At 47.2% G+C, this 26,768-nt stretch overlaps 1 protein-coding gene across 1 annotated transcript in view; it reads left to right on the top strand.

Annotated features, from left to right (window-relative positions):
- Window positions 1–3,789: 3,789 nt before the first annotated feature.
- The window catches only part of SLC13A4 (solute carrier family 13 member 4), a 41,718-nt gene continuing 18,739 nt past the window's right edge, over window positions 3,790–26,768 (top strand). The window contains exons 1-6 of the mRNA XM_046669713.1: window positions 3,790–4,215; window positions 8,842–8,970; window positions 20,797–20,933; window positions 22,856–23,028; window positions 23,495–23,549; window positions 26,311–26,350. Coding sequence (XP_046525669.1) covers window positions 4,117–4,215; window positions 8,842–8,970; window positions 20,797–20,933; window positions 22,856–23,028; window positions 23,495–23,549; window positions 26,311–26,350 — 633 coding nt within the window. The 5' untranslated portion in view covers window positions 3,790–4,116. The remainder of the gene's footprint in view (window positions 4,216–8,841; window positions 8,971–20,796; window positions 20,934–22,855; window positions 23,029–23,494; window positions 23,550–26,310; window positions 26,351–26,768) is intronic.

The raw sequence follows: 26,768 nt of genomic DNA, 5'->3' as shown, positions 1-26,768 counted from the left end.
TCTGGACTTCTTCAAAATCTTTGAACAAGTGAGCTTTGCCAAGCAGCACAAGCTGCATGATCTTCGTGGAGAAATACTAGGATGCAGGAACAAGATATTCGTCATCCGAGGGAAATACAGCTTTGCGTCCTGATGTTCTCAGCTCAGAAGATGAATAACTGTCAGTCTCTCTCATTGTCATTCCCTCGTTTTACTCCTCTTTCACCTCTCTCGATGCAGACTCTGAAACATGCTTTTTTGTTCAATTTTTCTCTTTCTAATATCACGTGTTCTCTTTGACAAAAGCAGTCCTCTCGTCTTTCTCTCTTTTTATTTTCGTTGGTGTCTCTGCTGCTCTACCTGATTCTGTTTATCTTTGTACCCTTTCTTGAGGCAGCTCCAAGTCTCTCCTGGTTGACTTTTGCTCGCTCTGTCTCTGCCGGCCCGCCCTCTCCGTGAGCTCACTGTCTTTGGGTATCACTGTCTGACTAAAACAAAGGTCAATGTACAGACAGGGTTGGGATTGCCCAGAAGGCAGATTAGCCGCATAGCCTACCTTCCCTATTTGTACTTTTCCTGGATGTAGAGTGGGGAGGAGGTCAGCAGAGGCCTCAGTCTAGAAACTGTGCAAAACCCTGACAGTCATCCCACCCACGGATCCATCCACATCAGAATGGATCTGAGAGCTCTCTTTTATCACCAGATGGAAAGACCCACCCTTATAGTCCCTGCCTGCCATGTTATGGTATAGATGGCTGCTGCCAGTGGTAGGAGATCTGCAAATGGGAGGATGGTTCCCAGGACCAGTGATAGCAATGGTAGTTCATTCACCCTGCAACAAAAAATGAAAGGCACTTTTGTATTCATAAATCAGGGATCATATTTATGTGGGAATATATGACCGAAAAAAATAGAAACAAGAAAGGCATGACCTTTTTCAAAGACAAATGAAAATTTCATTTTCAGTAACCACATACTTAAACACTGTTTTAGTCCAAATACAAATTAATTGTTTACCCACAAAAGTTTTATAACAATGATTTCACTTACATGCAAAATCAAATATTATGCTCACTACCACCACGCAAAAACCCAACCCTTTGCCCAGCGAATAGTAAGTTGTAGACTGGACAGAAACGGATTCTCCCATTTTGCCTCATTAGGACCACACTGTACAAACCACAATCACAACCAAGTCACATTTTATCATATTTACTCATAGACAGAACAATCTGGGATGTGATGTTTGTAGTGGAAACTTGCCTGTGACTTATGGAACCATTTCTGCCATTTCTATACTGCTGGGAAATTTTAGGATGTAAAAGTTCTGGAAGTTTCCTATATGGTTGGCATCCTCATGGCTATCTCTGGTGTCACTCAAAAGACACTGAAAAACATCTGTGTGCTGAAACTTTCCTCACTCTGTCATCTCACCTTGAATCTAACTAAAAGAGAATCACGTAAGTGGTAAGCCCACTCATGTGATATGGTAAATATGGAAGGTATTTCCATAGGTAAACTGGACCAGAATTAAATGCTTGTTAAATGACTTTACATGGCTCCACTTACTTTCCTAATCTATGTTAATGTCTTACTTTTTTTTTATTGTGGTCAAAAACAGATAACATGAAATTTACCATCTGAACCATTTTTAAGTGTACAGTACGATAATGTTAACTACATGCACACTGTTGTGTAACAGATCTCTAGAACTTTTCCATCTTGCAACAATGATACCTATGGGACAATATCTCCCTTTTTCCCTCTCTCTCCAGCCCCTAGCTACTACCCTTCTACTTTCTGTTTCTAAGAGTTTGATTACGTTACATACCTCATATAAGTGGAATTTGTCTTAGATTTCTCAAGCATTGTACTCTGGAATATGTCTTCTTCATCTGAAAAATGGATAGAGTCCTGAAGAACTACTGGTCTTACCGTGTCACTGACCTTACCTAATTTTATTTAACAAATATTCACTTACGGTGTAATAAAAACGTCATGATCAAGTTACTAGGCTCAATGGAATCTTTGTTATCTCAGATGATCTCACCAAGGAATTTGAAGTGGTATGTGTGTTTAACAGTGGATGTTGACTTCCACAGCTGTTTATTATTATCCAGTCTTTAATATTCACCACCAAAACATCACACATGTGGTATTGTTCATTCTACGTTTCAAAATCATCACAAAAATGAGGCCTGAATGTAGTAAATACGGTAGCCAGTCTTCCACATGCATTGAAAGAGATGAGTCATCATAGCTCATCCTACAAGGGCAAGATAATTTCAAAAGGGATCTGGGTAGTCCACAGTTGCACCTGCCTTAGAAGTCAGGAAGAACTGGTTTTCTGGAGTCACTTCTCTGGTCACTTTCCCTTTAGCCTGGGGATCATTTCAACTGGTTTTGCTGCAGATCTTGGAATGCCATTCCTTGTGTTCTGTGAATTTAAGAGAACTTGGGTAACCCTTAACTCTGCTCAGCTTCTCTCAGATGAAGGCAGTGCTGCCAAGGACCACCAACTTTAAAAGTTTTTAGAGTTTCCTTTCTTTTTTCCTTTTCTTTTCTTCCTTGCTCCAAATCCACACGTACTTTCTGAAAAAAGGGAAAAGCTTCTCCCCATCTGTAAGCAGCAGAAATTCCAGAGTCCAATGGCTACAAAGACCCTGTCCCTGAACTTGTCAACTTATTCCCTGCTCTTCCACCTCCTCCTTGCCTACCCACCAAAGGAAGCTTCTGCTTCTTTTTCGGTAAAGAACCTCAGAGAAGAGCATCTGGGTACCTACTCCAGCCAGAAAGTCCACTCACATCTGGGCTGGAAGGGCCTCTGAAATGATACGGGCAGCTAGACTTTTCCAGAGAGGCATTCTCGCCACAAGAGTCTGTGGCCTTTCTCACAGGCTAACACCCTCTGCTGGTTTAGACATTTTGTGTTCACCCAGGTGCTGAAGCAAATGATCTTTGCCACCAGGGAGGTCTGAAAGGTTTAACAGTGTGCACTCTGGGGCAAATTTCTCCAGGATTAATATTTCCTTTTCTCCCTGCCACCGGACACATCGTCTTCCTCTGACTTTCATCAGCAAGCGGTCCCCCAGGGAAAGCTCCGGGTCCCATGGTCTGCAAGGATAAAGCAGTGCTTGGGCAAATGAGATTATGTTTACAACCATGGTCATCACTTCAGCCCCTAGGATGTCTGAGAAACAAAAATAAGCTTTGCAAGTTGCCTAGGTCTGCAGAATCAGCGGGCCCCTGCTGGGACCAATCCTGAACTGCCTTTGGAAGAGATACCGTCTCATTCTTTCCAACGTGCTGATTGGCTGTAAGGAATGGGCGGGGCTACTGCCTCTGTCTGGCTTCCCATAGGTGAACGAAAGTTAAAGTGGGCCTCCAGCAAGATTTTGTCCCGTGACAACCAGGAATGTCTTAGGGATTTTTTTTCTGCTTTGGAGGCCCAGGCTCAAAGCAAATTATAAGTGGGAGACCAATTAGAAGGAAAGAAATTTGAACTGAGTTAAGGTGCCAGGTCCTGGGAGAGAAGACCAACCCCATCTGAAGGCTGCCTCCTCCCTGACAAACTCGGGGGGCTTGTTTTAAGGGAAGGGGAGTACTAGGTTTTTTTAAGGGAAGAGGGGTACAGCGAGCACAGGTAGGAAGTGACCCTGGTACTGCCCGAAACAGGGCATCAGAGAGAGGAGAAATGATGGAGGGCACGATATGCTCTTGGTCTTTTTAATTTTTTAAGCCTTTAAATGACTTCTTCAAGGCCAAACAGCAGCAGCAGAGGGGCAATTTTGTCGATGAAGGGGGCTTTTGCTGAGCCCTAGAATGAAGTTACTCTGTTACTGAGCAAGCAGAGAGGGAACGCACTATGCCCCCATTTATCATCTTTTCCCGCTTCCTTGTTGCTGGGCATAAGACTATGCTGGCCAATCCCACCTAAAACAGGAGGCAAGGAGCCCAGCCTTTTGTGCAAACGGGCTGTCACTGCCCTCCTCTTCTGCCCCCAAGACGAAAGAGGACTTTTGGAAGCTGAGAGAGGTTTACAAAGTCTTTCTGGACTGAGCATCGAGCATCGCGAGGAGCAAAGGCATCGGGCCTGCGGCGGGCTCCAAGGGGGGGAGGAGAGAGCACAGGTCCAGGATGGGCTTGCTGAAGGGCCTTCTCCGGGCCAGGAACCTGCTGCTCGTCGTCTTCGTGCCGCTCGTGCTGCTGCCTCTGCCCATGCTCTACCCCAGCAGCGTGAGTACTGGCCTGTCCTCTCCTGGGGCCAGGGGGTCAGGCAGAAGGTCAAGGAGGGGAGGTGGGTGGACAGAACGGGGTGCTTATTGCAATTCTTCAACGTGGTTTCCTGTTGGTTTGAAGAAATGGAAGGGTCTTTCTGGAGGAGGCTAAAATACTTTCTGCCTAAAAACTGCCATTTTCATCCTTCTGTCCCATTCCCGTCCCCCAACCCCATGGCCCCCAGCCAGGAGTGAGATTAAAAAAGGGCTGCAGCTGAACCGGCTGATGTGTGTTACACAAATCTGTGGGCCAGGGCTGGCAGGGTGTGCTGATAAGGAGAAGGACACGCTGGTGAGCCAGGATTTGTCAGGAGTCCCCATGTGACCATGTGGATGTAAGGGTAACTAGGGATGCAGGAAGACCTCCCCGTGATGACACTGAGGAGAAGGATTAGGCAGGAGGGGACTGTGGACCTCAAGGTGGGGTGGGGTGGAGTGTGGCCCCCGCGGAGGCTCTTTTGCACCTCACCAGGGTCTGTGGGCTAGTCTTGGGGGACTGATAACCAGGGTTTGAACCTCTTAATCTCTCAAGTTCCCTCTGAACTTGAAAGCAGCGCTTGGCGTCTTGCCCCGGTTTCACGGACATGGCCCTTCCGTAATTTGTACCATCTGTGTTTTCTTCTCTGTGCTCTTGAAGGACAGACACCAAATGACAGCCTAAAAAGACACAACAGAGGAGCAAAGGAGCCCCAGCTTTGGCTCTGCGCTCATCTTGCTTCTCTCTGCCTCCCTTCCCTTCCTTGCTCTGTCCCCCTCCTCTCTTCCTCCCCCTCTCAGTGGCTTTACCCCTTCCCCGCTGGCACTGTCCTTGAGACTCTGGGGAAAAATAAGCTAAGAGAGCTTAATCGTGTTTGTGGGAGGGGAAGAGCGCCTTCCACGCAGCTCCCTGAGCAACTTGGTAACCAAGATTAAGTTATAAAGTGAAATACAGGGGATTAGGACGGTGCTTCTTAAAAACAAACTGGCTTAAATCTCGAGCAGAATAAATACCCCCAAGTGCCAGGGAGACGCTGATTAAACCCGGGCCGGGATTAGCAGACAGTGATTGCTGTTGACAGTTTTCCTGGCCCGTACACCAGTCAATTTTCTGCTTTGTCCAAATGAGCTGATTTCTTTTTTTCTTTCCTTTACATGGTTTTTTTTTTTCCCTCAGTATCAGATGGGTTTAAGGGAATGCTAACCAAGTGGTGAGCAGGCAGCCTCCAGCCTGCTCTTCCTCTCCACAGCAGTATCAGGTGACCCCTGAGTCCCCGTCTTTGGGGACCATGCCTCTAGGGTGTAGTGTTCCCCACTTTTCATTCTGGGACCCTGTCTTTGAGCTTCTTAATTACCAATGACTAGTGACAAGTATCCACAAAAAGAAAAAGATAAATTATTGAAGGAGGCAAAATCTATACAGTTGAGGGAAGAGGAATGTTGTGGAAAAAGAAGAGAGGAAAGGAAAGACAGGTGTGCCTCTGCTCTGTTTAGGTCTATAAATAATTGATGAAGAAATTTTTAAAGCTGGACTTACTAAGAGCAAGAGGTAATGCCCTTTTTTGACCTAACCCCTTTTTTCAGACTGTCTCTCACCTTTGGACTAAGATGGCTTCTCTGTGTGTCACAGTGTCAGCAAGAGGCCTGCTCTTCTTCCCCCACAATGATTTAGAAGCACCTTGAGGTCACCACTGCCCACAGTAGGCACAAACCTACCTGTATAATGTCTCTCACCCATCCCTCCCCCATTGCATCAAACTTTGAGATTCCGATACTTCCTCCTTAAGTTTCCCAAATGGACTCGCTTGCTCTGGGCTGGATTTGAGAGACGTCATCCAAGCAGGAGCTCCCGGCCTACAGTTCTGATGGTTCTTCCAAGTGGCAGGCCACAGCTACATTTTAGGAATGGGTAGAATAACCTTCGCCTTTTTCCTACCCAGTTGTCTACAATCAGGGGCCCAGACTTGGTTTACCATACTACAGAAGAAGAGGCTATGAGAGGGGGCGTCCATCACTAAGCCCTGCTTCAGTGTCTCCAGTGGGATAAAGTTACACCCAACTCCCAAGCTAAATTCCAGTCCTTCACAGCAGCAAATACACAGACCGCGAGCCCCCTCTGGTCAGGTTTACATGGGATACCACTGGGGTGGTTGGACCGCGTGGAAAAGGAGCAGATGCAAACATCAGTTAGCAGCAGTCAGGAAACATCCAATAAGGGGACATCCCACTTTTGAACTCTCTCCTTTATTTATAAATGGGGGCGGAAAAGAACTAACAACACTACTCCTTAAAGGCAATGCCTGAATACTCACCAACGCCTACACACCTGCTGACCAATGTCTGTGATAAGGGGCCTGGAGTCGCCAGAATATTCTCTCCGGTAGATAACAGAGACCTGTTAGCCAGCAGAGGAGCCCAGTTCAATTCAACCAACACTGATTGAGCTACCTGCCAGACACTGGTCAGACACAGGGACACAGGACACTTGTAATCAAACGTCACAGAGTATTTTGGGTTATCTGAATATAAGCTTACCTACTGAATTATGAGAAGGTTGAGAAGGGGCAAAAGGAAGATTATGTAAATTCCATGGATAAACTGAGGGGGAAATATATGGAAAGGCCTGAAGGTGGTCTCTTGACCACTCTGCTCTAAGGAAAGGTCAGATAAAAATGATGGTAGTTTATCCTGTTCTTAAGACTTCTGGATAAAGGTACCTTGGTGACTTCCTCCAGTAGCCTTTGCTAATTCCTAATAGCAGTTAGAATCAAAACGTTTATCATGGCTTACCTGAATTCTCTTAATTCAAACTAAAATGGTGCCTGGTAGAAGGAAAGTTCTCTCTCTCTCTCTCATCCTCTCTCTCTCCCTGTCTCCCCTTCTTCCCTTCCTTAACTTGTGGCCCTGTGATGACCAGGACAAGAAAGACTGATGGTCCTCAGGAAGGAATAAGGGCTTCTCAGTGAGGGACAGACATCCTGTCCCCTTTATCTTCAGCTGCAGTTAAGACCCGCCATTCTGTCTCTGTCCCGGGAAAGAGATGGGAATTACTGGGCTCAGGTGGGCTAAAGGGCTTTGAACTCCTTTGGGTAGTTTTATTTTGGCAACAAAGGGCGTTCTTCTTTAAATTTCATTCTTTTCAAAAGGGAGCCTTTTTTTTTCCACTACTGATTCTGTTGTCTTATCAGCACTTCCAAAAGTTTTAACTTCTCTCTGATCTTTTGGCTACAGAGGAAAGCTCAGTGGGAGCTACAGTCAACAATTGTTGGGCCCAGTTCCCATTTCTCAAACCCCAACGCCATAATCCCTGTGTATCAGGAGGGAGCAAGGTCCCGTCAGCCAAGCTAAGTTAATCACCCCTGATGCCCCTCACTGATCATGGTGACCTTTTGTAACTTTTATGTAGAAGTTTGAGGACGCTTGTTCTGAATCCAAGGGAGAGATAAACAGAACAAGATTTGTCAGGTTCCTTGATCATCAGCCAGAGTGTCAGGTAGGTCAGACCTGAGCCCAGATGGTTTAGAACTATGTCTAAACTGAAGAACCCACAGCCAACTTGGATCTTCTATGCTGTGGCCCCTGAGCCCATTGTTAAGTCCCTTGGACAATGAGCTCTCCCAAGAGTCAGCCAGTGACCTTTCTCAACACCATTAATCAGCACCCTTCAGGGCAACCAGCATTACTGGCGGCCAAGGTTAAAGAGGACTGATTTTTATAAGGATGTTGTACTTATTAGTTCTGTGTGCTCCGAAGTTGTGCAACCAGCAAAGTGAACGGGCTGCAGAAAACGCTGGGAATTCTTCAGGCCTTCCCTTCCAGGTAGGCAGCACTCTTTCTCCCCTTTGTCGGAAAGATGTCTGCATGAGCATCAGGCAGGTGGAATGACGTCCCAGGGCAATGAGAACCAGACAGTAGTCAGGACACTGCTTCTCAACCAGGGACAATTTTCCCTCTGAGGGACATTTGGCAATGTCTGGAGACATTTTCGGTCATCACAATTGGGGAGGTGCTACTGACATCTAGTGGATAGAGGCCAGGGATGCTGCTAAACATCTTACAATGCACAGGACAGCCCCCACAGCGAAGAATTATCTAGCCCAAAATGGGCCAATCTCAGAGCGCACATGTGAACTGGTTAGATAAATTAATCCTTACCTTTAACTCTGCCAAGAACCTCTAGTGTCCAATCAACTTGACACCAAAATATTCTGCCCCAGTCCAAGTTAAAGCTGTGAACTCCACCTTTATGGTATATGACCTTGGACCTGGACACTGCAGTTAATTTCAGTCCCCACCCTATACAGTTTCTGGAACCAGCAGAGCTGTGATATCATCACAGTCCCGTGGCCTCTGTGCTGCAGGCCAATGCAAACATCATGCCAGGCATCGGCCCACCCAAGAATCAGCCATTACTTCACACACCAAAGTATGGGCCCCGCCATGGATCCACCACACTGCCCTGCCAAGGCCAGCTTTGCACCTCCCAGGGCTGTGTCCCGGTGCCCATGTTTGAGTCCGGGTGCCTACTGCCTCCGCCCTGGATCTCGTCTGGATGCTCAGTGGCAGTGGCTGTCCCTGTGACTAACTGCCCACTTTCCTCCCCTTCCAGGAGGCTGCCTGTGCTTACGTGCTGATCGTGACTGCTGTGTACTGGGTGTCCGAGGCCGTGCCTCTCGGAGCTGCAGCCCTGGTGCCTGCCTTCCTCTACCCGTTCTTCGGAGTCCTCCGATCCAGCGAGGTTAGACCACTTGTGGCCCAGCCACCTGCTGGGGTTCCTGCCGGGCCAATGAAAGAGGGCTCGAGGTGATGGGAGATTCACAAAGCACTTGAGGAGGGGGCTTTTTTGCTCTCTGAAATGGCCCCTTAGCACTAAGCCTTTGTACCTGCTGTTCCAGACCCTGAGTTCCTCTCCTTCAACCCATGACCCTCTCTCCCTCAAACTGCCTCTTTCAGGCAGCCTTACTTGCTTAATCATATCCAGTTGCTCCTTCAGTCTGAAACTCTCTAGGAACTGTATGATATACAACCAGGCTGCTGTCGATCTTTCTCAGTCTTGTGTATGTCCATTTAGCCTACAAGCACTCAAAGGCAGGAACCAGGCCTCCCGGGTCTTTGAAATCTGATTACAAAGCTGAGCCCATGTAGAGTAGGTGCTCAATAAATATTTGTTGGCAGAGAGACTTACCATGTTTCCCTGAGTCCTGACAGTGTCTTCATCCACTTCCCCTAAGAAGACAGTTCTGTTCCTTCCCCAGCTCAAGATTACTGCACTTCCTTTCTGTGACTGCTGTCTATCTAGACTCTGCCCTCTCTGTTCACTCTCTCTCTGTGGCATTCTTAAAAGCTCAGACAGAAATTGTCAATATGAAGCCCAGGTTGGGGCCAAATTTCCAGGCAAACACTTAAGCATATCACAAATAGAAAAAAGAACGACACAGCCAGAACCCAGGAGCAAGATAAAGGATGGTCCTCATTCATGAACATCTGGTTCCCTTTGGACTGTCTTGTTCTGGCACCTGGTCTCTGGCTAGTTTCTGATGAAGATGGAATGGTAGAGGTTTGGGACAGAAGAAGGAAGAAAGGGCACTAATGTTTGAATGCCCACTAAGAATCGGGCACTATCCCGGAAGGGCTGTATTCGTTATGGAATGTTCCCAAGATCTCTACAAGGTGAGTGTTAATATTTCCAGTCTACAGACGAGGAAAGCGGCTCAGGGAGTTAAAAAAACTCACCCAAGATCACAAAGTAGGAAGTAGCAGAACTAGATTCCAACTCCTATTAGATTTCAAAGTCTATACTCTTGCTCACGATACCAGAAGGAAAACACTCCATGAAGTATTATGTCGGTGCACAATGAGTTATTCCTAAGAACTATGGATCTCTTTTCCTGTGTGCTATAAGGAAGGAATAATGAAGCTGGGCCTACGGGATGCCTTAACCACAGATAACAGAACTTTTTTGAAAGTCCAAAGGTAGAATTAGGCGATCTCCTAATTGTTGAACTTGACTGCTGATGAAAAGGTTGTCTTCCTACTGCATGGACTCAACTGGCTGTTTTTTTTTGTTTGGTTGATTTTTGGTGTTTTGTTTTGGGTTTTATTTTTTTGTTTTAGGGGTTTTTTTCAGTGGCATTGAGTAGCTATAGCGGCCTCCGGCATTCCAAAAAGGGTAGGACCCCCAAAACCCTCAGCAGTGCTTTTATTCCTGGAGATGGATATGCTGGGGGCCCATAAAAGCCAGCCTGTGACCGGAATTACCCAGCAGTTGCTCCAATTTTCCTCCTTCCTTTGTGGAAAAAATACGTAGTTTGGGTCTGTTTGCATACCTAAAAGAACAATCAACCTTAAATATGACTTTTCTTAAGGGAAGTGTATGAACTTGTTCTGTAGGTTTCTCCTTAAAATTGTAAAACCAAAAGCCAAGGAGTCAGGGGGTGAAAGTAGAGGTCAGAGGAAAGAAATGAAGTTATAGAAAGAATTGAATCTTAAGTAACATTTTTAAGTGAGCTAACTATTAAGTGAGAGACTTAGATTTTTGTGTTTCACTACAGGCAGCCCCAAAGCCAACAGCAGGCCTCAGCCTTAAAGTAGATGATGTCTCTGTTTCTCCAAGGGCTGCCTGCCTTCCACGGGAGGCAATCAGGCCCTTCCGCACAGTAGAGAGGTTACTAAGCAACAGTTGATCCAAGGGCCCGCCCCTTCACACAAACAGGAAGGCCAAACCTGTAAGGAATCTAGGAGACAGTAGTTTTCAAGGGTATCTTGACTGTGAGGAGAAAAGGAAGACTGTCCGGTGAGAGATTGCGTGGTGTTATTGCTGAGGCTGGAGATGGGAAGCATTAGGAAGAGCGAGAGGGCAAAGTTTATCATTTTAGATGAAAAATCCTACCCATCCATCTCATAAAGTGGCTTTGGCTGGTGATGATATTTAGCAGTTTGGCTACAGCGAGCAGCTTAGGCCAAATATAGTTTGTTTAGCTGGCCTTATAAACTCAGATTCGAGGAAAATGCCAGTAAGGTAGAGGACGTGGGTTGGAGCCCCTTGGGAGCCAGTTACCTTTGCAGACAGAGAGAACACCTATTCCGCAACCACTGGCCGCACTCCTATGCCAGCGTGTGCCGTGGCTCACTGGGAAAGCTGGGCTGGGCGTCTGCAAGAGCCCCCTTTTCCGGAAATATCATCTACTTGTCGCTCCTGAAACCCTCCTTGCGCCCAGCCCCTTGCTGTGACTCAGGCCAGTCTTCCACAGGAAAGGTGTCTCCGATTCTTTCGACTTTAAAATGCTACCCAGTTGCCCTCTTTGTGGAGCCTTTCCAAAGACCTTGGCTAAAAGCGTTGTTCCCCTGCTTCAGAGCCTATTTGATGTCTTTATCCTTTAAATGGTCCATGAGACACACCAGATATAAACTTCCTGCAGACATCTCCTCTCCACCAAGATTCACGCCCCCTGGGACTTACGATGTCTTATGGCCTGTATGCAGGCACTGGCCCTCAGTTAACATTTCTTGATTACAGTGTTTCCTGACGCTGTATCAATAATGTACTCTCCACATGAAGGGAGGCATGTGAACAGGATCAGTGTGACTCAGGGACTGCGGCTTTTGTCCCTTATGTTATTTACTCAACATTCAGAATAATTTTTCTGAGTTCTCTTCCTACCGTGTGCAATATGGGGTGTTACAGGTACCCAGAGGGAGACAAAGATGAAACACATAACTTCTGTCCTTTTGATTCCCACAGCGGACCCTTCTGAGTTTCCCGCTGTCGGCTAGATGTGTGCATATAAATGGTTGGTTTTCATGGTGACGTGCTGGTCAGCAAGCATTGAGAGTTGTCTGTGTGCAAAGCTTAGACTGCCTTTGCTCTGTGGCACGCAGGTGCTGAAGAGAGACATGAAGTGAAGTAAATGACTCCCGACCTTGGGAAGTTCCTATTCTAGCAGAGAGAAAGGATAAACCAAATGGAGAAACACAGAAGACCTTTGCAGTAATGTCTCATCTTCTGGCATTGTGGAAGACTTACACAATTGCCCATGAGGGACTGTTCCAGATCAATGAAATTTACCCTGTCAACTGCCCAAACTATGTTGACCACCTTTTGATGGAGGTCTTTCTAAAAGGCTTTATAATTTCCTGGCCTTTTAAACAGAAGTGATTGAATATAAATTAACTTATTCTCTGGAGCCTTCAAAATTTCTGGGGGAAAAAAATTTCTCAATCAGAGAAGCCAAAGTGGACTGGAGGACAGCACAGTTGAGTAACTTGAGTGCTGGTTGAACAGCTGACCCTAAAGAATTTTGAGTAACATATTGGCATCAGACTGGAGAGAGAGCTCAAATAAAAATATAAAAGGCGTGTTGTTGGGTTTACAGATGACTCAAAGATGGATGGGCTAGCCAATGTATAGTGACAGAATGAATCAATGTGGACAGGATGAGACAATGAACTGAAACTGACAAAATGATGTTTAATAAGGATAAATGTTAGCAGTTTGTTTGCAAAGACCCTTGGCTTTTAGTTGAGTACAGACTCAGTATGTCATTAGTCCAATATGGCTGCCAAAATTTTGAGCATTTACCATATGCCAGGCACTATGGGCGGTCCTTTACACGCACTATATCATTTAATCCTCTATAGAGTTGTTATTATTTTTATCTTCACTTTACAGAGCAGGAAACTGAAGTTCAGAAAGGTTAAGTAACTTACTCAAGATTACAAGCTAGTAAGTAGTGGAGCCAGGACTTGAACCTGGGATAGTATCATCCCAGAACCTGTGCTCTGAACCGGTTGCGAATCTCTACTGAAATCTGCTGAATTAACAAACAGTTGTGTCCAGAGCATCAAATTCTGGATAAGGAGCTCATTCAGAGGTGGGCAGCCAAGACGTCAAAACTCTAGAACATGAGTCACATGAGAAATGAAGAGGAGATTCAAGAGAGGTGTGACTTCTGGCTTCCACAGCTCAACACACCAGGCTCAAAGGGTCAGACAAGAACCAAAGCGGCAAAGCGCTCTGTGTGAGGGCAGACTCTGAAGTGGGCACCACACACGGTCCTGGGGTCCCCGTCCCTGGAAGTGAAGCTGGATGGCCTTGTCAGGGATGTTAGGGATAGACGTCATATCTTGGGAAGGGGTTGGCCTCTAAGGTCCTTTTCACTTTAGGATTCTCTGATCTTGTGAGCATCCACCACCTCCCTCTGCTGGTATACAGAGCCCGGGCCTGTATTTTAGTTTTGTTTTGCCTCCATTGTGATTCTCACTACTGTCATTCTGTCTGCTTCTACAGCCCTCCAAGCCTTCTAATGTGTTGCATAGCCTGGAACAGTACCTGTGTCAATCAGGCTAGCCAAGACTTACTGCTTATGGGAGAGCAGTGTAGAGGTGGGGGCAAGGGGCTTTCTGGGGAGTACACAGCATGGTTTAAATGAAGGGGCTTGAGAATAGTCTCCAGGATGCCAGGGTCAGGAACAACTTCTGGTAGTGATTACCTCTCTCTACCCCTCCCCAACACACGCACACACATTCTCACCCTCCCCTGTCTAGTGGCCCTGCACTGCAGGCCCCAGCAAGTCTCGTTCAGATACTGGCTCCTGCCAGAGCAAGAGAGGCAGTGAGCAGCTCCAGCTGGGTTAGCAAAACAGCCTTTGCAGCCGAGTGACGCTTGAGTCGGATGTCATGCATCTGCTTCCCTGTTTGTTCCTGATCTTTCTGACCTGCTGGCTCAGGAGACGAGTGCCTAGACCCTGACTTTCTCTGTCTGTTAACCTAGGGGCATTTCATACGCCACTCTCTGCTCTGCCTTTCTGGCCTCTACTCACCATGAGGCTGACTCCCTGCATAGAGGCCTGTGGGGATGTAGGTTGAGCATCCAGCCCGGCCACTTGCCTGAACCCAGATTACCCACAGCCATCCAGACACAGCCCAGAACCGAGCTCCACACCCAGGCCTTGAGTGAGGCCTGGAACCAGGAACCATCAGATGTTGCAGCCTTTTGAGGCCAAACTAACGTTTCTGTGGGAAGAGCTACTCCCTGTGTATGAGCCAGCCCCTTTGCCTCTGGGCTCGGAGCCCAGCCCCCTGCCTTAGGTTCTTCCGCTGGGGCAGTTCATAGAGTTCCAAAGAGGAAACAGGGGGTGCTTTCTGAGTCAGCAAGTCAGCATCCCCAGCATGCAGGAGCTGCACCAACTTCTGGGCCAGGTCAGCACCCACCGGGTCTCTCTGCTTTAGATTTCTCTAGGGTAGAGTTTGCAAAGAATTTTTTTTAAGCAATAAAACCTTTTCTTTAAACCAAATCTTAGGAGAGTGAATACATAAAACAGATGGAAGAAGAAGTCCTACTCAAATTGAGAATAGGGGCCCAGAGCCCTGGCTGCCTAGGCCCTTCCTGATACCTCATGGCCAACCGCTTCCCACAGTGGCCCCTGAAGTTTCAGAGACAGTGAAGATGGTTTGTCAACCTCTGTCCTCCGGGTATGCAAATCAGGCAATTAGGCAAGTGTCTGAACCCACACAGATGTCCCCCACAGAAACAACATTCCTGCCCCCAGCCAAAGGCCGGGAGCCAGCCACACTGGATTTGGCTGCATTTCTGGGGCACTAGCTGGAATCCTGCAGTGTGGGGCTTCAGCTCTGACAAGGGCCTTAGTTCAGCGCTAAGAGAGAGCCAGCCTCGTATCTAGAGGATTTCACAGCAAAATTGTTCAGGTGAACCAAAAATTCCCGCCATTTGAAGAGTCCCACCAACAGCTGACTTGCAGAGACAGTTTGGATGCTGATGAGCTGCATTTCTGCTGGGACACCCCTATGCTGCCACATGCCCACATCAGGAGAGTGGACACAGTTGGATCCATACATGCTTCTGGTCTCTTGGCTGCCACTACCGTGAGCAAGTAGAGTGGCAATGTAGAAAGGGTCAGCATCCAAGTTGGCAGCAGGGTAGAACTGAGTTTGAATCCAGTTTTGTCACTAACTAGTCTTGAGCAAGTTGTGTAACCTCTCTAAACCGCCATTTACTCATCTGAAAAATGAGAATAATGGAAATACCTACCTCCTTCGGGAGATGTGAGGATTTTAGATGATTCTGAGTGTGCAAGCGCCGATCCAGGTGCCCAGAGGCAGGAACAATCAGTTGGTCCGCCTCTGTCTTCCTCCGTGGACCCAGCGAGGACAAGTCACATTCTTAGTGAGAGAAGCACTGGTCTGAGATCGACATCCAGATCTCCATTCTCCTCAGACTTCTAGGAAGAGAACCGCAACTCCCCCCTCCCCTTTATAAAAAACTTTTTTAAAAATTATAAACCTAACATACCTAGAAAGCAAGAAGTAATTCTATGTCCAAGGAAAGTAATGTTTTTAAAAGCTCACTACTAACAGATGTCACCTGCAATTCACTAACAATGAACTAGTCCGTAAATAGGCCATATTCGCCAGCACTTCTGTCCTTGTATCTCTGCCCAGGCTGGCTCCGAAAGCTCTTCCAATGCACCCACCCTTCACTTAAGAAAATGTGGAGGAATCTTTTTTTGGGTCCACCTTGTTCCCTCTTAATTCATTTCTTTCTCTTATCCCCTCATTTGGTCGTGCTGGCATACTCGATTCCGGGCTCAATCTCATCTTGCAGCTTGTTATCTTCTCTACTTCTCTAAAGATAATAATGGACATTCACTGAGCATGTCCCACATGCCAGGCACTGCTCTGAGAACTGGCCTGCGTTATCCTATTTAAGGCCCATGTCAGGATGGGTTACATGAGCTCCGTATCATTACTGTTGCCACTGAAAAGGCTGGAGGGACGGGCCACAGGGGCTCAGTGGTTTGTCCCAGAGCACACAGCTCATCTGCGAGGCAGCCATTTAACCCAGGTAGCCAGAACTCAGAGCCCAAACTGTTGCCATTCTCTGCTCCACCTTTTCACAGCAGCCTCCTCGAGCCCATCTCTTCAAACCACAGTCCAGAAACACCTCTGCTCTCCAAGCTCAGGAAACCACAGAGCGGAAAAACAGAAAGGCCGTAAAAAATGCGTATGTCACAAAATCCACGCGCTAACAAGCTTCGTTATCTAGTTTTCCAACTCACAGAATATTAGTCTCGGAAATGAGACAGCGAGGAAAGGGACCCTCACAGCAAGCCTGAGTATGCAACACGTTTCAGAAAACGATTAAAATAATCCTCCGGAACGCTGGAACTCTGGTGTTCCCAGAGGGGTTCTGAATAACCAAGGTTTTATTGTAAAAGAAAAATCAATGGGCTAGAAAACTAACAAACACCCCCAGTGGATGGGATTTTATTTTTAAAGGGAAAAAGGCAGCCTTGTGCCTGGGCCCTCTCTGCATGCTATGGCCTCAGACCAGTTCAGCCTTTGTGTGGACCACTTGGTAACAGGAAGAGCCACCAGGAATCCTGGCTGTCAACGTGGCAGGCCATGCCAGCTGGTTTGTATGTGTCATTTAAGCTTCACAACAGCTTTACAAAAGGTAGGGACTCACATAATCCTCCTTTTTTTTAATTTTGTTTTTATCTTTTTTTTTTAAAGTTTCGCACCTGAGCTAACAACTGTGGCCAATCTTTTTTTTTTTTTTTTTTCTGCTTTATCTCCCCCAATCCCCCCTGGTACATAGTTGTATATCTTAGTTGCAGGTCCTTCTAGTTGTGGCACATGGGACACCGCCTCAACGTGGCCTGACGAGCGGTGCCATGTCCGCGCCCAGGATATGAACCCTGGGCCACCGCAGCGGAGCGCACAAACTTAACCACTCGGCCACGGGGCCAGCCCCCTCATTTTTTTTTTTTTTAAAGATTTTATTCTTTATTTTTTTTCCTTTTTCTCCCCAAAGCCCCCCAGTACATAGTTGTATATTCTTCGTTGTGGGTCTTTCTAGTTGTGATATGTGGGATGCTGCCTCAGCGTGGTTTGATGAGCAGTGCCATGTCCACACCCAGGATTCAAACCAATGAAACACTGGGCTGCCTGCAGCGGAGTGCGCGAACTTAACCACTCGGCCACGGGGCCAGCCCCTCCCCCTCATTTTTTTTTTTTTAGATGAGAAAAGTGAAGCCCAGAGAGGTTGAATAACTTGCCCAGGGTCACACAGCTGAGTCCTGGCTGACTCCAGAGTCCACACTCTTTTCCATTTGACTGTGCTCCCTCATTATCACAAACTACACCCAGGCTGCATTGCCCAAGCACATGGCATCACTTACAAGGGGGCCGGGAGGGCACGTGAATAGACCTGAGCCCACCAGACACCAAATAAGACAACAGCACAGGGCCAAGATCCCGCTAAAGCTGGGCCTAGGGCTTACAGCATCCCAGGCCCAGGTATTTAGGGCCAGTGTCAGGACTGTGATTATGAATGAAGGTGAGGAATGTGTGCTGGCCCATGCTGTCTGGGAGACCAAGAAAATTCCCCTAGAGTTGAATGCGATGCCTGGTTTCCAATTAGCCCATCCTGAGTGGCATGTTGTCTAGTAGCTTTGGATTCAGATGGACCTGGATTGATATCCTGACTCCATCCCTCACACTGTGACCTTGGAAACCTTCTGTAACCTCTCTGAGTCTATTTCCTCACCTGCGAAGTGAGATATTAACAGTACCTGCCTCCTAGGACTATTGTGGGTCTCAAGGGAGATAGCGAATGCAAAATGCAGAATTCCTGGCATGTCTAGGGCACTCTTTACATGTTGGCTCCTCACTCCTTCCCTTTGAAAGGAACCCAGAGAAAGTAGCCCCATCTCTCGTGTAGGCTCTGAGCCTCCTAAAAGGCCATCACAAACTAGTATTCTCCTATGACACGTACCAAAGAGCCAAAAACTAAAATGTCGTCGGTCAGTCCCCTGGGGAAGTAACCGTGCTAAGCACTGCCTCTAAAAGCTTTGCAGAGGGCTGCAAGTCATGGGGCCAGGGGAGGGACCGTTACCCAGGACTACCGTGTCCCATGTCTTCTGTGGGTTTTCTTCCTTGGTAGACAGAGGAAATCAAAACACCGCTTCGGCTACAGAGCTGCCTCCTACAAGCCTGGGAAGGTAAGGGTGCAGCCAGAAACGTCCTAGGCCCCAGCTCAGCCGTAGCCCTCAGGCATCCCAGCAGCTCTCCCACCTCCCGCTAGGGGGCAGCATCTCCTCCCACGGTCAGGGCCCCCAGCCTTCCTGCCTCTCCCAGAGGGAACTCTGCCCCAGAGCCACAAGCCCAGAAGAGCAGGGGGCCTTCTCTGCCCTCCGGGAGCATTAGTGACACTGACAGTGAGGACTGGGGTTGGGAACAAAACTAGATTAACCACAAGCAGAGGGTGCTTCCTTCAGGAAATGGTCACAGAGAGATGATCCTTCCACTGCTACACAAACCTTGTCAACCGGACACAACGACATCTCCCTGGGGCGGAAGAGAGAAGGGGGAAATGGAGCAGGTTGCCTTTATTTTGGCTTTTACGTTAGCAAAGCGTTATGTGCAGAGTTTAAAAATCAAATAATACTGAAAAGCTGATAATGAAAAACCAGCAGTCTCCTTTCCCACCCCTCCCCCCTGCACCACTCACGGGGTCCCACCTCTCACTCCTAGAGTCAGCAACTCTTAACTTTGTTAACTGCTTCTGCTGGTATTAAACTCCACATCCCTACCTGATATTCTTATATTAATTCTCGAGTTAGCACTTTTAGACATTCTCAGTTGACTTCCAATTACACCAGATGAGGCTTTTGTTCTGGTACATGTCCCAGTTCCCCTCCCTCCATCCTCGCAATATACGAATGTCACCATTTTTGTTAATTCCATAATCAAAGTTTAACAGTATGATTATGTAAATATTGTTTATTTCAAATGCTACATATTTCACTATATGTTTCCTTCCCTGTTCAATTCTTATTTTTTCTGCAGTTAAAAATGTTCTTGTTTTCTCATTTAAGAGGGTTTCTAAATCAGAGGTTAAACTTTTCTATATCTTTTGCTCTCAACTTCTGTCATGGTTGCATTTTGGGGAACAATTCTCGTGTATGTGACAAATATTTATTGAGCATCTTCTTTTGCATATCACTCTACTCAGTGTTTAGAGATCTTGAAAGGTCTTTTGCAGCCTAAAATTTAGTTGAGAGACAGAGAGGTACACATGAAAAATAAACAATACAATCAGGAAGCAACAATTCAAGCATTGCCTAGTGCTCTGTGAGGTGTGGAATTAATGGTGCCCACAGGGAATGTTCTGGAGTCAGAGGCTAGAGTCACAAAGGAAGGTTTTCTGGAGGGCACCAGGCCTGAACAGGGCTTTGAGGTCTGCTGGGTCTGTACAAGCAGAAATGAGAAGAGAGCATTCCAAGTGAGGGAATCAGTGAAAAGCGGGTCCGCGGACCCCAAACACACGAAACGTCTTTTTAACAGGCCTATGGCTCAATTTCCTCATCATTCAAAAGCAGGAAGAAATTGATGACCGGTGCTGTGGTTGTGTAAGAGAAAACCCTATTCTTAGGAAATATACACTGAAGTATTTAGGGGTAAAGGGCCAAAATGTATGTAACTTACCTTCAAATGTTTGTCAGAAAAAATATATATATAGATAAAGAGGGCGTATGGGTGTTCCTTGTACTATTATCATTTTGGAACGCTTTGGAACTTTGGAATTATTTGGAGTCCTTTAAATTTAAAATTTTTTCTAAGGTTTAAGGCAAGTTATAAAGACACCTTCAAGAACTTTATCCTAAGGAAATAATCACATTTATATAAGGTTAACAATTAAGCAGAAAATTATTCTTTGCTCCATTTGTAGTAGGGGGGAGAAAGGAATCAACCTAAATATTCAACAAAAGGAAAATGGCCAAATAAATTCTTTGATACGTTATGCTGCCATTAACATGGCTTTTTCCAACAAATTTAAGTCTCCTAAGAAAATGATCAGTGTATGATGTAAAATTTTAAAAAGCAGGATATAAAAACTGTACATATTGTATAAACCCAATTATGTATCTACATAGATATTAAAAAATTATTAAAGAAAATATACCAAAGTATTAACAGTAGGAAGATTAAGGGTAATTTCATCTTTAAATTTGTCTATATTTTGAAGTTCTCCATAATGAACATGTATTAACTTTCTAATAACAAATGAACATAATTTTCCCAAAAGCTAAAAAGAGAATAATGAGATCTGGGGACAAATCCAAGGTTATTTTAATAATTTTTTAGGATTAAGATAAAATTATAACTATGTTTATTCTTTGAAATCATTTTCATATCATAATTACAGAGTGTTTTTATATTTCTTTTAAAAAGTGGAGAAGAAGATATCTACCCTCTCGGGTTACTGGCAGGATTAAATGAAATAATTTCTGTGAAGTGCTTAGCACAGTGCCTGTCCAAGGTAGGATGGATGGATGTGTATATAAAATTTTTTTAACATTTTAATATATATATATATATATATATATATATAAACCAGTTGGCTATTTTAATAGCCCTCATCTCCCGGCTGCTTGTCTGCCAGCATCCGGTTGAGAATGAGTTGTGTTGGGCACAGCCTATGCTCCCGGCCAGGACTGGGCCCTGGGTTGGGTAGGGGGTAACTTGCGCTGGCCTCCCACAGGTGGCGGCCGAGTACTTCAAGAACACCACGCTGCTGCTGGTGGGCGTCATCTGTGTGGCGGCTGCCGTGGAGAAGTGGAACCTGCACAAGCGCATCGCTCTGCGCATGGTCATCATGGCCGGAGCCAAGCCGGGCATGTAAGTTGCATTCGGAGTGCCTGGCCGTAGTGCGTCCCCACAGCTCCCAGTGGGCCACCTGGACAGTGGTCCTGGGCCACAGGGGGACGTCTACTTCAGGCTGTTTTTCTACCAGTGGGGATGGGATGACACCAGTGCCACAGGCTCTGGCCTCCTCCTCCAGTGAGAGGGCTGGTGACAGATTAGACTGTCACAATCTAAATAACTTACCTGAGCAACCCAGACTGCAAGGGCAGCAGGTTACAAAATACTAGGGTCTCATTCGGTAAAACAAGATGGACCAATGTAAATTGTTTCCCAACCTTTTTCCGGTGTATCAGGGAGCAAGTTGGACACGGAAGTGGTGTCTTCTCCTTTGTCATTTAAGGAGATGTGGAGGTTCTCTCCCATCCTCCCTGAGTTTTTGTTGTCATTGATTCAGACCATAGACCTGTTAGACACATTGCATTTGACCCAGAGTCTGCAATGTACCGCGTGGCCTCCGCTGCTTCCTCTTTTCTCTCTGCTGAAGGCCAGCGGAGGGATTCCCAGCCTTGGAGGGTGGGTGGGAAAGTCAAGATGACAGTTGTGTGTTAACTTCACCTCTGCTTGGTTGGATAGCCCACTCTTATCTTCCGTTTGGAATATCTATCTCACCTCCTTCTAGTTTACAACTTTCTTGCAACATTTTATGTAAGCTGCCCTGACTCCTTCGGGAGTCCCATATAGTGTAAATAAATAATATGGTATTAGTTTTCAACATCAGTCATTTAGATGAATACAGGTTATGCTTAAAAGGATGTTCCCATCTCCCACTTAACTAGAGCTTATTGTAATTCACCCCCTCACTCAGTAGTAATCTTGTACGCCACACTCAACCTTCTGGGCACACAATGGCATTTCCTCACATCGCGTTGGGACTCTGTGGCTCTTTAAAACCTAGGTGTACTATCTTCAAGAACTTTTATCCCCTTGAGTTTCCACTCATCTCTGTTTACATCATCCCCCAGCGAGCTTCCACCCAGTGGTGCTGTCTTTGCCCTGCGCGTCAGGGGCAGACAAACTCATGTCATGGTCAGCCTAAACAAAAACACCATCAGGACTCTGGCCTACCCGGACGCAATCCACATGATGAGTGTGCTGTCCTCAAACTGTGCAAAGTCCATGATTCCACCTAAAATAATAAACACAGGTAGTCTTTATGTTGGCTTATCTCATGGAAATAAGAACCGAGTCTGTACAAACACACATTGCATGTTTTCAAAGTCAAAGAGAAGTCACTTGAGAGTTATCTTTGAGAGTGTGTTCCTCCAAGTGTTGACTCCTTAAGATACCAGCCGAAAAAGGCACACAGTGCTGTGGGACACCTCTGTGACTTTGGGGGCTATACTTTCAGCATATTGACCGTGGGACAAGTAGTGGGCGGAACTGTGAGTTCCATGTGTTCATCTCTATTTGGTCACTAATAACGACAGTGGCTTGGCTGCAAAACAAGGAATGTAATGGTACTCACGGAACTGCTGGGTGCAAGGGAAAAGAAAATAATTCCCTTATACACAAAAATCACACACCATCACCAAGCTAATGTGCACAGGAGAGACAAGCAATCAGTAAGTCCACACCCTGTGAGCCTCGTACCAAAGCTATCCTTTGCTTGAGTAAGGGCTTTTTTCTGGCTAAGGCCAGTAGCCCATCAAGTATGATTCCTTTATTCAACAAATATTTATTTAATGTTTACTCTGTGCCAAGCCCTGGGAGTACAAAGCCGAATGGTGCCCTGTATGACATAGAAACCTGATTTTCTGGAGAAATGCCAGGCACAGTTCTCTAGGCCAGCACCATGTGGTCTGGAGGAGGCCTCGAAGGAGCTCTGAGAGGTCGGCGGTTGGGCCCTGGGAGATGGCCACACTGCCCATGCTCAACTGGCCCTCCCTGCCTTCCAGGCTGCTGCTCTGCTTCATGTGCTGCACCACGCTGCTCTCCATGTGGCTCTCCAACACGTCCACCACCGCCATGGTGATGCCCATCGTGGAGGCCGTGCTGCAGGAGCTGGTCAGTGCTGAGGAGGAGCAGCTCGTGGCCGGCAACTCCAGCGCCGAAGAGGCTGAGCCCATCAGTACAGTTTGCTGGAGTTCACCTACCCTTTGCTCCTCCATCCTCCTCTTGTGATACTGCCCAGCTCGGTGTCCCCACCACCACCCCCTCACCTATGACCCTCCCTTCACCTTCTGCTGTGTCCCCTTCCCTCCCCTCTATCCCATACCAGCCCTGGGAACTTGATCGTGCCGGTGGCCCCCATTCCCACTCTTCCTTCCTCCCCCACTTACAGCGGTCACCACTACTCCTTTCCCCCAAACGCTCAAAGGTTATGACAAAACCCTGGGCCTGTCTGTGTCCAAGAGCCCGCCATGCCCTCAGAGCAGAGGGAAGGTGGGTCGTCATGCACCACACCTCTAGCAGGAGCCTTCATGCCCTTGTTTCCCCATTAGGCCCTGAGCCCCTGAGCCCCTGAACTACCCTGTGACCCACAGGGTAAGCTCCAGCCTCCGGATCTCACTTCCTGCTTTCCTTTGCTACTGTAGGTCTTGAGGTAAACAACAGCCAACCTTCTCTGGAACTCATCTTTGTCAATGAAGAGTGAGTATGACTGCCCTCCACCCAGAGAGAGCCTCTCTGAGTCTATTCCAGGGGTCAGGAAAGCTGGGACCGGATCCCCTAAACAGCTCTTTCAGATGTATGGGCCAAGCTCACATCTTGCCACATTACCACCTCCTCCTGCCTCAATTTCCCCTCCACACCCAGGAGCCACTCGCCAAGATCTTGAGGGCAGCTTCCTTACCCACAGGGTGTTGCAGTGAGGAGAGAAGAGATAAAATGACTACAACTGAATCTGAAGGGGTACATCAACTTTCCATACGTCTCCCAAGTAGAATTTCATCTAAATTGATGTCCCTCTTAGCAGAATAATATGTTTACTCTATTAATGGAAGAATACTCGCGTAACAGATGTCACTGGAGATTCTTAGAGAATCACAAAGGATTTCATTCATATTAGATATGGTCTTAGTAGATTTGGTCTTGTTAGATACAGCAAAGAAAAATTAGGTGACAGGTAGGAGATTAGAGGACAGCTGGTGAGACAGTCATGTGATGGTGGAAAGAAGCTGAAAAATGAGAAATACAATCTCAAACATTCATGTGAAACAGATCTTAACAGCTCATTTCTTATGGAGAATCTTGTCAAGGTGTAGTCTGCAAGGAGAACCATGATGAATGTTACACTTTAAAAGCCGGATTTGTAATAGAGCTCAGTTTTGCAATTTGGCCTTTTCATAAAAAATGGAGAATTCACATTGAGTGAAACCAGCCTATCTAATGGGATGGACGCAGCAGGGGGCCATCAGGAAATGCCTTTATTTTCTTCCCACCACTGTCTTCAATCATAGCATATTGGATTTCCCTCCTTGGCCCTTGATGATATCTCAGGCAGATCCCAGAGTTCTTCTGGTTCCTTTCAGATATTAGAAAAATCTCACTTTCAGATATTCAGCAGTCTAGTCCAGACTCACATCAAAGCTTCAGTCTCTCATCCAAAGCTCCTCCCGCTCCTCTCTTGCTCACACCCACCCCCTTCAGCCGAGGTCTGCAGAATAAGAGGTAAAACTGAGTCCCCTCCCCTTTCATTCTTCCTCCACCCCCTCTTCTCCTCTTCCCGCCCACAACTGCCTCAGCTGCTTCTGAGTCTCCAGGGTCAGGGCAGAGGCTGTAGGGTGCAGGAAAGATAAAGGGGCAAAAAGGGTCTGGGCCAGAGGTCTTGCAGAGTGGGGTTGGTGCCGTCTCTGAGATTAAGACCCCAGCTCTTTCACTTGTTGGGCACCTACCTTCAGGGTTTTGGAGTGTCCCCTTGAGGCCACGTATGCATAGCCGAGGGCCTGATGGTGGTGGTGAGGCGTTCCGGGAGGACCACTGAGCCTCCCTTTGGTTCTGGGCTCTGGTGGCTCACTGCCCACATCCCCTTTGCTCCAGTCGCCTCTGCCTCTTGCATCTTTTCAAGATGGCTTTAGCCCAGCTATCCTCCTGTGCTTCCAGCCCTGACAGGACTCGGCACCGTTGCCCTGCTGAGCACTGAAAGCACAGGCTGCTCCCATTGCAGGGCTCTTTCCTCCTCACTCTGGCCTCGCAGGCAGCACCCGCTGGTCTCTTTGTTCTTCTCCAGACAAAAGTACATGCCCCAAACTCCAAAGCAAGAGCTCAGTTGTCCCCAGAACTCTCTCAGCCAGGTGCTGGTGGGAGCCGGGGCTGTTGACGGCGTGAGGATGGCAGTCTTCTCCAGGGCGGCCAGCTCCTCCCGTGCTGTCTGAGGGGCTCCTTGCCTGCCCTCCTCACCGACTTGGGAAGGAGGGATGGGAAACGTCACAACACTCTACTCCTCCTAGACTAATGACTCTCTCCAAAGAATGCTTCCCTGTGAACCCCTTCAACCCCTTATCCTCCCCTGATGTAGCTGGAGATGGGTGATGGCCACAGGACCCCAGGCCTTGCACGTGTGTCCAGCACCTCGCTCCTCTGTCTTCACAGTGGGCGAGCTCGTAGCACCCACTGTCCTCAGAACTAAGACACAATGGAAGCGTAGTACTCAGTGCAAGTCAGTAATGCTGACAGTTAAATCCTCGCCTTCGTCTCTCTATTCAAGGCAAAGACTGGGACAGACCAGCAGGTGTGGGAGGGACTCAGCACGCGGTTGACTGCCACACCCTGAGGTCCAGGTTCTCATCAGAAATTCCCCCCATCTTCTCTCACTCACCCTTCACCACGTGCAGTCAGAGGCCTCCCTGCTCCTGTGGGCTCAGATAAGCCTTTCATAAATTTTTCTTTCTAGATAGTGACCTTGACCCCGTCAGCCAGTGAAGACGTGGTCAGGGTCCCAGACTGTCCAGGCAGAGACGGGTTCCTATCCGGAGCCACCACTTAGCACCCCGGTGCCCTCAGGAAGTTAGTAACCTCTCTCTGCCTGGTTTCCTACTCTGTAAATGTAGGTAGTGATACCTGCACCATCGATCTGTTATGAGGATTAACAGTGTCCTGAGGATTAAAGCCCATATTTGAGCACTCAGCACCTACTAAGCACTCCATGTTAGCTCTTATTAGGATACTTATCAGTATCACTTCAAAGGAAATGCGCTGCCCTGGCCTCAGGAAGGAGCAGGCCCCTGTCCCCACAAGTCTTCACAGCATGTCCAGAAGGCGAGGAAGACTAGGGTGAGATTCCTCTTCTTTGCAGCCTGGAAAACCAGAACCTAGAGAGGTCACTATACCAAACACTGATGTGTGGGGAGAATTCTCATCTCAGGAAGTCTGGACCACTGTTTGTTCTCTCATTTCCTTTGCTTTGTTCCAGCACATCCACTGCAGACTTCACTTCTCTGGTGCAGAGCAAGGTATGGCCTTGGGTTCCTTCTGTGCTTTGGGATCACTTGAGAGTCCCTCAAGATAACTCAGGGACAGAGATGCCTGGCAGCTTGTCCTAGAGCCCAGCAGCCTCCACTGATGTGAGAACAGAGAGGGGCTCACACGAGCCTGGACATAAAGAAGACTAGACGGGCCCCTAATGAGGGCCTGGGTAGTTCTAAACCCCAGTGGGTTTAGCCACATAAAGTACAGGATCGCCTTTTTTCATGGAAATCCAATACTCAGCCACCCAGATTTTCAACAGCCACAGATTCACCCTTAGGATTCCTTGCAGTGGGGATTCCATTTGCAAAAATGGTGTAATAAAAAGGGACACATTTATAGGAGAAAGCAAAGTTTACCTACACACTGCTGCCCCCAAAGCTGGTTTTATATCTCTTCTTCACC

Source organism: Equus quagga, chromosome 8 (genome assembly GCF_021613505.1).
Source record: "Equus quagga isolate Etosha38 chromosome 8, UCLA_HA_Equagga_1.0, whole genome shotgun sequence".
NCBI classification, from domain to species: Eukaryota; Metazoa; Chordata; class Mammalia; order Perissodactyla; family Equidae; genus Equus; species Equus quagga.
This window is presented reverse-complemented; position numbering and strand designations above follow the sequence as displayed.